The sequence below is a fragment of the Castanea sativa genome, chromosome 11 (genome assembly GCF_040712315.1).
Source record: "Castanea sativa cultivar Marrone di Chiusa Pesio chromosome 11, ASM4071231v1".
In the NCBI taxonomy this organism is placed as follows: domain Eukaryota; kingdom Viridiplantae; phylum Streptophyta; class Magnoliopsida; order Fagales; family Fagaceae; genus Castanea; species Castanea sativa.
This window is the reverse complement of record NC_134023.1, coordinates 42,404,071-42,416,271: the sequence shown is the minus strand read 5'-3', so window position 1 is coordinate 42,416,271 and position 12,201 is coordinate 42,404,071. Positions and strand designations below refer to the sequence as shown.

The 12,201-nt window shown below is 33.6% G+C and overlaps 1 protein-coding gene across 2 annotated transcripts; it reads right to left on the bottom strand.

The window, feature by feature from the left end:
- Positions 1-2,554: 2,554 nt before the first annotated feature.
- LOC142617206 (uncharacterized) lies at positions 2,555-10,661 on the bottom strand. Of its 2 annotated transcripts, XM_075789969.1 has the most exons (6): positions 10,534-10,661; positions 10,290-10,384; positions 8,769-8,889; positions 8,237-8,664; positions 7,500-7,839; positions 2,555-4,112 (listed from the first exon to the last, which is right to left on the bottom strand). In XM_075789969.1, exons 2-6 carry the CDS (start codon positions 10,322-10,324, stop codon positions 2,928-2,930), a joined length of 2,109 nt encoding a protein of 702 aa, XP_075646084.1. In that variant the 5' UTR covers positions 10,325-10,384; positions 10,534-10,661; the 3' UTR covers positions 2,555-2,927. The 2 variants fall into 2 exon arrangements, with proteins under 2 accessions (XP_075646084.1, XP_075646085.1); XM_075789970.1 differs by lacking the exon at positions 10,534-10,661 and having other exon boundaries at positions 10,290-10,444.
- Between the last annotated feature and the right edge of the window lie 1,540 nt (positions 10,662-12,201).

Below are 12,201 nucleotides of genomic sequence, written 5' to 3'. Positions count from 1 at the left end.
TAGAAAATAACTAACTTGCTAATAGCAAAAGGGGTTCTGGCATTTTACCCCCATTTTTAAAAATATTTGGCAATATGCCCCTGTTTTCAAACTATTTAAGTTTATGCCCCTGTTTGCATGGAACTCGAGTTCATATAGCTCGAGTTCAGTACCTATAGCAGCATTCAGTAACACCTATAGCGGCGTTTTCAATAGAACTCAAGTTCCATGCATTTTTTTTTTTTTTTTATAAGTTTGATTAGCCTAAAACTTATAGTGACGTTTAGTAACACCTATAGCGGCGTTTTCAATGAAACTCAAGTTTCATAAACTCGAGTTCTATGCAATTTTTTTTTTTTAAGTTTGATCAGGCATAACTCGATTTTAAACCAATCGAGTTCTTCATTGAAACTCGATTTTGAGGAAATCGAGTTTCAAAACAAGGGCATGGACCTAAATAGTTTGGAAACAGGAGCATATTGCCAAATATTTAAAAAAATAGGGGTAAAAGGCTAGAATCCCCAACTTTACCCACCTAAATCACTCACAAAGTGTTTGTTTGGCAAGATTATTTATGCCAACTTATTTTATGATTCAACTTATTTTTACTACTATTCATGGGTCCTACTGTACTTTTTATTACTATTCATGAGTCCTACTGTACTATTTTAGCTAACTTTTACCTTTATCTATTGTACTTTCAGCAAAAAGTTTTCAGTTTCAACAAAATAAGCGGATTTCAAACAAAACTAAAACAGTGAGTGTTGGACTTAATGATCACGTGAGTGTTGCAACAGTGAGTTAAAACAGAACTAAAACCGTAGCTTTGTTCAATCTCAACTTTACACCACTATCGTTAGTACTAAACTATTGCATCTTGAACTTATTCATCTCTTAGCTTTAACATTTTGAGAATATAAATGGGATACAACAATATATAAATTTATATATATATATATATATATATATATATATATATTTTATGGATTATAACATTCATAGCATTATCATGGTTTTCAAACGTAAACTGTTCAAAGAACAAAAAAATGAAGAGGTTTAGAATTTTTAAGGTTTAACCGAGGTCAAACCGTGATTATATCATAATTAATTTAATAATTAATTAAAATACAAATTAATGTATATTAGAATTGTAAATATTAGCAAAATTGCCTAAAAATCTATATATATATATAATAGGAGAAGTTGAGAGAAAGTGGATTCTTACAATTAGAGTTCTAATTTTGCGCCATGTGTCCAAAATTATTTATTCTTAAAGAGTTTTATTTCTTAATTTTAGAATCAAATGTGGGACCTCATTATAAATATTCATCCAAGTGAGTTATTAAGTACAAAAACCAAAGAGTCTAGAATAAATAAATTGTAAAAAAAAAAAAATGTTTTACAATAAGTTTTTTTTTTTTTTTAAACAGACAATTTACATTTTATACCTAATGATATCCTTATAAAAATTTTTAAAGAGTTAACAAAATATAAAAATGACTATCAATAGTATTTAAATTATATATATAGGAATTATATTAAACATCTTATTATGTATCTTTAAAAATGACTATCAGTTCATTTTCGTTGATTTTTGTACGCTTTGGTTTTCTCCCAAGTCAATGATACTCTTTAAATATACAAAAATATTATAGAAATATAAAACCTAAACCATTATGGGTTCTAATAACTTTTTGTTTGAGAAAACAAACTTAAATAGCAATTTAAAATCGGAATGGTGTTTGGATATGATTCTTACTGTTGAACAAGTGATCTTGATATGAATTTAAATGGAATAGAGTGACCCCATGTATTATTTACATACAAACCAATTGTAGTTCTGTTTGAAACGTTCATGAATTCAGGCTTGCTAGATTGGTTACGTTGTGTGTGTACTGGGTCTTAGTTCTAGACTCTAGTCATCTAGGATCGGAGCAGATAAATTCCACCGAACTGTACAAGACATGGCCAAGTTGAACTTCCATTAAAAAATAAAAAATAAATAAATAAATAAATAAAACACAAACAAACAAACTTGTATGACATTGATTTCTTTCGCCATAATTTACAGGAATTAGGGGCTTTAAGGAAAGAAGAAATATCCATTTTTGCATAGCATACAAATTTGAATTTCTAGTAAGTATTTTTTTTCTTTTATAAAAAAAATCACGTAGTTTGTTACCGTTCGAGCAATTCTTGAACTCGCCTTAAAATAAATTCAATATGAAAAATCTTAAAATTATTTTATTTTTTTTTTTAAATCTTAAACTCACCTTAAAATAAAATACATCAAGAAAAATCTCAAGATTATTATTATTATTTTTTTAAAGGTGAATAGCAGGGGAGATGGAGGTAAAGATTGAACCCATATAGAACATGACAAAAAATGCTATTACTGCTAGACTATCACTTAAACCCAAAAATTAAATCTTACTATAAGTGAATAAATAACGCAAGCATTTCAAAGCATGAGATAAACTGTAAAAACAATGACATACTTCAAACAAGCAGTTGACTTAAACAAAAAAATAATCCTTCAAAAACAAATTCGCAAAAGGATAATGCGCATCATTGAAGATCATCTAATGAATTAAAATTTATTGAATACCAACATTTGACATATCGGAATGTATTTTATCACCCAAACATAGAGGGGAAGAAAAATGATAACTGAACAGAAATACAGAATGTTTCTGAACAGAAATTTAGATAGGGAAAAAGAGAAAAAGATACAAGATACAAGATACACAAACAAGAATATGGTCCCCACCTCTATACAAAGTTGAAAACTGTCTCACTTCCATTCTGATCCAAAGAGAGGTACAGATATGGACTTTTATGGCACATCATTACAACAACAACAATATTACACTACAAAACATGTATGCTGTGATCTTAGTGGTGAACCTGTAATTTTAACAACCTAATTGATTATTTATGGTAAGCTACTACATATACATATTGGATCTACCATGACCATCATAAAACATGTTATCAGCAGGAGGTACCCCAACTGTCCGACTAGAAAAAGTCCGTGAAAATCCTTCACTAGGGGGCATCCTTGGCATTGTTCCAGGATAGGTGGGATAGGATGGATAGGAGGGCTGGGTTGAATTTGTGTATCTAGTGGAAGGCGAGGGCTGGGTTGAATTTGTGTATCTAGTAGAAGGCGAGAGCTGTGTTGAATTTGTGTATCTAGTGGAAGGCGAGGGCTGTGTTGAATTTGTGTATCTAGTGGAAGACGATAGGACTGTATCCATGTAGGGATCAAATCGTGGCTTCTCAGACGAATATCTTGACAACGTCCGACTGGTGAAATATGGATCAGATGTAGAAATATCAGATCTAGTCTCCAAGTAAGGACTGGCGACAAATCGATCACCTGCAGTTATTGCAACTCCTTTGTTGCGATAATAGTTTGTGGTACTCAAGCCTGAATCAAGGAAGTTGCCTTGCATATTAGCTTCCACTGAATAATCAGTTGGCAGCCTAAAAAGCCCAGCACATCCAACAGGAATCTCCATCCTGTCCCCAGGGTTCATGGCAGGGACAGAAGGTTTAGCAACAGATCTTCCTTCAATTAAAGGCACCTGATTAAATTTATTTTGCAGTGATACCTTTGCTTGTTTAAGTGAATCCAGCACACTACTCAAACGATCAGATGGTTGATGTGGCACCAATGCATAGTGGTCATTTTGGCTCCCCGAAGTATTGCCCTTGTGGAAACTACTCGCAGCAACAGATGAAGGTGAAGGCACTGACTGGTTTCCAGGGGAACCATGTGAGTGTGGCTCATTATGCAAGTTATGTAAATATTTATAATGGTAGGTTTCTTGTCTCTCTTCATTTTGCATCTCCTTTGCCATAGGGAATGCAAATTCTTGAGTGGAAGATTCAGAAGCGAAGCTATTCACGTTATTCTGATGCTGTATACCTCCCACATTGACACTTGAAGGTTGCAGAACACCATTGGGCTGAGCTTCGGACAATTCTTTAGGGAAGCGAACATCTCTCACCTCTGACTTTTCCTCTTCAGCATAGGAGGCGACTGTCTCAGCCAGGTGGGGAGCTTGTGCCTTGATGTCATCTCTATCCTCAGTGACATCTGAGTGGTTTCCAGGATCGCAGGAATCCTAAAAAATTTAGGATTTAGAGTCAAGAACTTAAGATTTAGTGGAAGAAGAATTAAATAAGACAGAAAAAGTAACAAAGAAACTATTTCAAGTACAAATCCAATATATATACACAACTAAATAACTAATACAACTAGGAGAATGACACTTTCTTTTACCTTGCTCATCCCTCATCTTGAGCCAGGGGTAATATGAAACACTTCAGAAGGCTAACGCCTAATAAAGAAGACTTACACCCCATGCACTTCCAGTCCAAATTATGCAAAAGCAAATTGCCTTGAACCTCAAGGGGCATAGCACAATCGAATTGATTGGGGATCACACCTCACGAAGTGAACGTTACTAGTTCAAATATCCCCCTCCCCTTTGCTTGGGGCCAAAACGTAGTTATTTCGAAAAACAAAAACAATAAAATATAAAAATAAAATAAAATAAACAACATAAAGGGAAGGAAATTGCCCCATTTATTAAGGCCAGTCAACTTGTGGAGATCAAAGGCTGATGGTCCCAAATGATGTATCTCATGCAAATTAGTCCATGATTATGGATAATGGTAGGTGCCAAAAGGTTTGAGTTGGAAGAGGACAATTACATTGGTCAGGAGGTACTTATTAAGTGCATGAACTATAGATGGTAGTGGCTGTTGTAGCAAAAGGGATTGGTAGTAATAGTTGCAGCAGTGAAAGTAGTCAAGAGGACTGTAGTAATGAGTGGTGGCTGAGATAATGGAGGTGTCGTAGCAGTGGTAGTGATTGGGCAGAGGTTCAACCCATACTTTTTTTATTGGTAGATAACAAACGCACCCAGGGGACCCTCAAACCACAACCTCACCCACCACCTTAGTCTTACAAGAAGAAGAGAGAACATTTGAGCTAAAGTTCATTCGCAAAAGGTTCAATGCATACTTGTTTTATTCTCAGAAGCTCTTGTTTCCTAGTACCACTTTTTAAATTAAGAGAATATATTTGGAATAAGAATCACTCAAATGCGAGAACCTTTAAAGAATTGCAAATGGACACTCATGAGGTCAAAAAAATCATCAATAGAACTACAGGACAAATTGTTTCAAAATAAACACTGCAATATATTACCAAACATGTTTTTGGGCAATGTCATCCATACTCTGGAACAAGAGTACAACATATAACAAAACCAGTCCCATATGCTCTAAACCTTCTTCTTTTCTTAGTTGGAGGGAGGGTGTAGGGGAAGTAAATTTTGAATCCAATCTCTATCATATACATAAGTACCTATGATTTTAACCAAAAAAATAAAGCTCCCATGTGACAGCTACACTAACAGACATGAAGTGCACTACTGCATACATACATACCCACACTCACACACTCCCACCCCACCCACAATCTCATATTCTCATTAGCAAAGAAATCGCAAAAACATTGATCTCAAATTCTCAATACTTTTTTCTTCAAGATTTTCCTATTCACAAGGGAGAGGGGTCATTTTAGGTCATTTTACGTAAGGATAAATTTAAATCAACATTTCTTTTTTCCTAATGACCAAAAAAATACATAATGTCATTAGGCATCAGCATTATATGCATTAACTTACAATGTACTATTACTATTTACCAGAAGGAAAGCAATAAGAAACAAAAAATCAACTAGAACTAAGTATCTCAATGACAATCACATTGCACAAATAGAAGACGTTACAAAAGCTTTTAAAGCCAACACAGTTCAAATTCTTACATCATTCTTATGCATAAAGGGAAGATGACACATAATGATAAAATCAACCAACAGTAACAAACTAAAATCAAAGGAGGATAGCTCATTTTGATTAAAAGTATGCTTTCTATTCTCCCCACTTAAGTCTTTTTCATTGTTCCCATTCCGGTAGCAAGTGGCAAATAGGATGTAAAAACTTCAAAGGGATTTCCTCTGAGGTGGTATAGGGGATGATCATAAATTTCCTACTTAATTGGCAAACTGTTTGTGCTGTTTTTTTTTTTTTTGATAGATAGCAACCTGTTTGGGCTTCTGTTCAAGCTGGAGGATTAGGGATTAGAAAGCTGTTGGTTTTTCAAGATTTTACTTGGGATTGGTTGTGTGCATAAGCGGAGAAGAGAGATGCATGATGGGGGAAGGTGAAAGATGAAAAAAAAAATGGCCCTTCTTAGGGCAGATAGTGTTCAGACGTAGTAGGGGATTCTTATAGAGTGTCTATGGAAACAAATTAGAGGTGTCTGGGAAAAGTTTGTTAGATTTTCAAGGTTTGAGCCTTTGAGGTAGACGATGGTACCAGGACTCATTTCTGGCATGCTTGCTGGAAAGGAGATTCACCTTTCTTGGACAGGTATCTTGAACTCTTCATAATTGCCAGGGAGAGGGATGGACAAGTGGAAGATTACATAAGTGATTAAATGGAAACCTATATTGGAACCCTATATTCCTGGGAGCAATTTAAGTATTACTCCATGAAATCTACAGAGCACTTCCTGGATCACTCATATTCTGTTAAAATTAGAAAGGAGGGAGCAGATAAACTGATTTGCAGAACAAGTGGATTTCAGGTTAAGAGCTACAAGGGGTTGAGATCCGGGGGGTGGGGGGAAGGGAGTAAGAACTCTGCCACATGATGCTTTCTCACTTGGACCACTGAGTTGGGGAAAATTCTGAGAGGATAATTTGAGGATGCATGGCAAAATAATTCTGGATAGGTGTTGTATGTGAAAGTTGAATAGAGAGTCTGCAAAACAATTATTTTACACTGCAAAAATGGCACAGGAGTTGTGGACACTAGTTTTATATCTATTCTTGGGTGATGTCAAGTTCAGTAGATGACCTTTTGGCAGGATGGAAAAAGGAAATTGGTAAGCATAATAAAGGGGAGATTTAGCTATGTTTAATGTGGAGAATTAGAATTTGGAGAGAAAGGAACATGCACACTTTTTAAGGGAAAGGGCCTATCAATAGTGCAACAAAAGTTTTTATTCTTAAAGTACTTTTATGAGTGGACGTTGACTTCCCGTTCTTTCTCTTCCCTGAGCTTTGCTAATTTACCAGCTCATACAAATTTTATATAATAGTCTTGGATTTTTTTTTCTTTTGGCTTTTACTTTGTATTCTATGTTTGTAATCCTTTTTGCATTTCTTCATTGAATTAGTTACTTATTAAAAAAAAAATTGTAAAAAACTAAACAAAACTTTGTATAGCATACAAGTGACACTAAAAAGTTGAGGCAGAAGCAGAACCATCCAATGAGTTCTAGTTCAAATAGCACTTCCTCCTTCCAAAAGAATGGTTTGGAGGGTTAGGTCATGGGTTCACATCAACTGGATACATGTGCAATCTATGAATAAGATTAAAATAAAGCTGAAGCAGAAGTGTTCAAATGGCTAAAAGGGCTCTAATGAAGCATACCGGTGTACTACTGTTATTTTCTCTGAACTTCTCTTCCCATTCTCTTTGAGCTTTTTCCATTTCTTCATATTGGCCAATGAGTTGTGCTTGATCTTCTAGTGCTTTTTCCATATCTCTGTCTCTTCCATATCCATTGCAATCAAGGTCATTATCTCCTATGTTCCTATGATTTTCTAAGCAACCTGGAAGAGGACCATCTTGTACAACTTTCTCTTGGATTTTAGAACCTTCTTTCAGCCCACCATTTGAACAAATTGGAAAACCTTCTGAAGAGGTGGCCACTCCATTTTCTTCAGAACCAACCTTCACAGGCTCCGTTTTAAACTCCTCAACAACAGATCTAGGGACACAAGAAAAACAAACATAAGTTTCTTCAGTACACAGGTAGTGAAGTGTTGAGAACTAAATAGGAATGACAAAATACATGGTGTACATTCAATACTTGACAAGAACTAAGAGATTTGGAACAGAATCCAACCACCAGATGAACGAAATTAGTGATGTCAAATAGAAACTTTATGATCATGATGATGTTGAAACTAACAAAATGTTTTAGATGGTGTCAGGGTTGCACAAGAACTACAAGCTAATAAAGCATATACTGTTTTATACAAAAGATGGCAAAACCAGATTAACTGTTATAATAACTTTCTTATGTTGATCAAATGAGGTAAAAAGAAAATACATATTCTTATTTTTAATTGGAAAAAACAAGAGAAAAAGGAAAATGAACTGACCCTGCCTCTCTGCGTCTTATCTGGCGGCATGATTTACCTAAGTGATGTTTTGGGGAAGAAGAATCTGTGGAAGCCAAACTGCTCCTTCTTCTCATAGAAGAGTCCTTGTACTTCTGAAAAGAACGTGGAGAATCATTGCGGCCTTTCCAAGACAAGCTTCTTCCACGTACTGGAGAAGAATCAAGTTCAGAACCTGAAAGATCCTCTGATTTAATTTTTGAATTGAAAGAGCGGTGCTCCTCTTCTTTTGTAGACTTATGAACCACTTTGGATTCATGGGAAGTTTCTTCGTCTGTGCTCAAATCATATTCCTCAGAAACATCGCTTAGCCCTTGGCTTTCCAAAATGGCAAGAACATCTACTGTTGCCTTCTCAGCCCTCTTTCGTTGAAGAGACACTATCTTTAGCTGTTCCTCCAATTCCGCCACCTTATTTACAAATATAACCAACATTTCAGGATTACAAAAATTCTTCACTCAGAAGGTCAAAAAAAGTTAACTCCACAGAGTGCAGAAAATAAATTAAAACATACCCTTTTTGCCAGTTCCTCAACTCTCTGCTTTGCAGTTCTTGAGACAGATCTTTCTGACAGCAATCTTGCCCGAAGGAATTCAACAGTCATTGTAGATGAGTCCTCCATGCCAGAATTTGTTCTGATAAACAAGAAGCCCCCCAGTTAATTATATTTTAAAAAATCCCAAAACCATTTTACATAATACAAAATACCTACATAATTTACACGACACTGCGTTCAACATAAAACATGGATGCCTTGTGTGCCTATGCATCCATGTGTACATATCAAGCATTGAAACCATATGTTAAATAATTGAATAAAACCATACAACTTCTTTTCTTTTGACAATTCAATAGTTGGGGCCTGGGGGATTAAAACCATAGACGTCTACGTTGGAAACACTAGGAGATGCCAATTGAGCTACAAGACTCTTGGCACAAACAACTTCTTTTCTCACTGATCTTTCATAAATAAGAATCAAACCAAGCTTCACTTTATTAAGCAATATAGCAGGTGGTTTACAATCCTTCTCAATGAATTCTTTTTACTTACCCAAAACAAATAAACAAATAAACTACCAACCTCCAACGAATCCAAACACTAAATACAATTTGTTTCAATGAGAAACACTAGGATCTCTCATATATCTAACATGTAAGGATATTCTTTCCGTCATGAATCTAGCTAACTGAGAAGACACCATGTGATAAATCCATCTAAAGCTTCACCTTAGGATCTTCTCTAATTATCAACAAAAAAATTGACAAGAAAATTTGTGACTAATACTTTTAAAACAAGCAGAACAGTGATAGACATTCAATCACAAATCTAGAAGAAAGAAAGAAACAAACAACCAAAGTAAATGAAAAGTGGAAAGAACAGCTTTTACCAGCTTGAACAAACCACCGATACTCTAGTAACACAGTTTGAGAAATACCTACTAAACCCTAGTTGTCAAATTGCAAAAAAATCACCTCCAAAGAGAAGCTGAATTCCCAAATTGTTTATATTTAAATGGATACATTCTCCATCACTCTAACCAATAGTCTGAAAAGGGGAATGAATTTCAAATCTTCTAGTTGGAGCTTGAAAAAATAGACTTTCACCTCAATCAACCCAAGCAGTAGCATGGACTCAGTTGATCCACATCCTAGACAATAAAAAATCTATAATTTCAAAGTTTAGTTCTTTCATTTTTCAACATTTCCTTAGCAATTCAATCAAGCTGTAAGCAAAAACCAAAGTCCAGACTCTCCAAAGGATAACTATATGATTTTAGAAACTATTAAAACCACAAAATTACACAATCCCAATTGATCCTCAAGTTCAAACTTTCAATTTCTTAACTTCTCCTTAGCTTTCTCAGAAGCCAAACATAAACCAACAGAAACCTAGTACAAACAAACACTTCCAACAACAACAACAAAAAACACACACAAAACACAAAGCCCAGAATCCAAAAATACTTCAATCATGTAAATCCGTAACTAAAAGCAGCAAAAACAAAGAAATGAAAGAGACCCAGATGATGATTACCTCTGATCTTGCTCTTCCTGGTCTGGATTAAGCATTATCAAACAGGAAAAAAAAAACCTCAAACCCACCAAAACCCCAACTTCAAAATTCACTCTCTGCAACAAAGAAAGACAGAAAATGACTCTGAAGAAAGAGCATAAAGCAGAAGAGAATATAACAAAACAGAACCCAAAATGTGTGATTCACATAAAATATAATAAAGCTAGATAATTTTTGAAGTTAGTAGTAGTAGTTTTGGTCCTACCTCAAAAAGGAAAACTCCATGAAACAGAACCGAGGACTTTTACTTTCACACTGCGAAAAAGAGAGAGAGAGAGAGAATCTGGTCCGTTGAGAATGAAGCTAGGAAGCTTCTTCACCTTTTCACTCCACCATTCACAAAACATAATAAATATTGGGCCAAACAAAACCCACACTTCCTGTCCAATACGCTCTCTTTGCTTTGATTTCTCTGTCTCTCTTTGTTTTTTGTTTTTGTTTTTCATTTTTAACTCTTTTTTTTTTTCCCATTATTCATAGAAAAATAAAAAAAGATTCATTTTTTCCTTTAAAAAAGTTAAGGCTTTTTTCTGGGATTTCTTTTTTTCATTTTTCATTGTTGGTCAAACTATACTCTTTAACTTTTCCAATGTGTTAAAAGTAGACCCAAAAAAAAGTGTTTCTTGAAAATTGAAACAGAACTATTTTGTAGGGTTACTGCCAAATAAATTTAATATAAAAAAAAAAAAAAAAAAAAGTCTCTTTTCTTTTTTTGGAAAAGTTAACTAATGTCTCTATAAGTATAAGTATTTATAAAGTGTGAGAAGCAATAATTGAAGTTTAAGTTTTCAAGAGGAAACTTTCATATATATACACTTAGGTGGCGTTTGGTATGGAAAATTTACATTACTCCTGACATCTAAATTATCGGGAATGTGATGTCTTGCAATCTGGATACTTAAGAATGTAACTATTCTTATGATTGGTTTAATTGAGAATCTAAAAAAATTCTTAGAAATATGAGATTATAATGTTTGGTTTATTCCTAAGAATCTTACCTGAATTATTTATTTTTCTTATTCTATCCTTAGATTTGTAAATCCATAAGTCTTTTTTTTTTATTTTAAATCTTCCACTAAATAAATAATGAAAAACAAAATATAAACTATAAATTGTAACAAATTTATTAAAATTATAGTCTTAAAGAAGAAAAGATGAATATATCAACAAAGTTGTCTATCTTATGTATGTTGTTTTAGCGAAAAGAGATAATGTTGTTTTGGCGGAAAAAGATAAAGATAAAGGAAAAGATATTGATGATTTGTTTTATATTTGATCTCAATTGCTTAAATAATAAGGAAAAATGGTTAAAATTGTCAATTTATAAAAAATACAATTTTCTTTAAGTTAGAGAATCTGGATGTTCACCTGTTTAAAAGGGAATCCACATCCCCTTGGTATATGATTTCCTAATATAATTTGTAACCAAACATGAAAATCTTTAAACATTCCTAGGAATCCTAAAATATTACCTCGTCCCAAACGTTACATTAAATTAGACTAGAGTAAAATTTTTATTTTATATAATATACAAACTTTTTATAAATAAAAAATAATTAATTTTTTGACGATTTTTCATGTTTCTATAAAAAAGTAATGTCAAAAGTTTTATAAAATGTTTATTAATAATTGCCATAGGGGTAACTAGACCATTTCGTTTTTATTCAACAAAAAAATATCTTTTTTTTTTTTTTCTGTTAAGGAAAGATTAAGAAGATCTGTTGTTATTCAATAAAAGGCCGTATAATAATTATTTCATCAATAACTCACATTTGCAGACTTAAAAAAAAATTGCTACTTTTACACTATCTTTTCCTTTTTGGAGAGAAAAAAAAACTACTTTTACACTTATCTATAAACTTTGATTGATCAA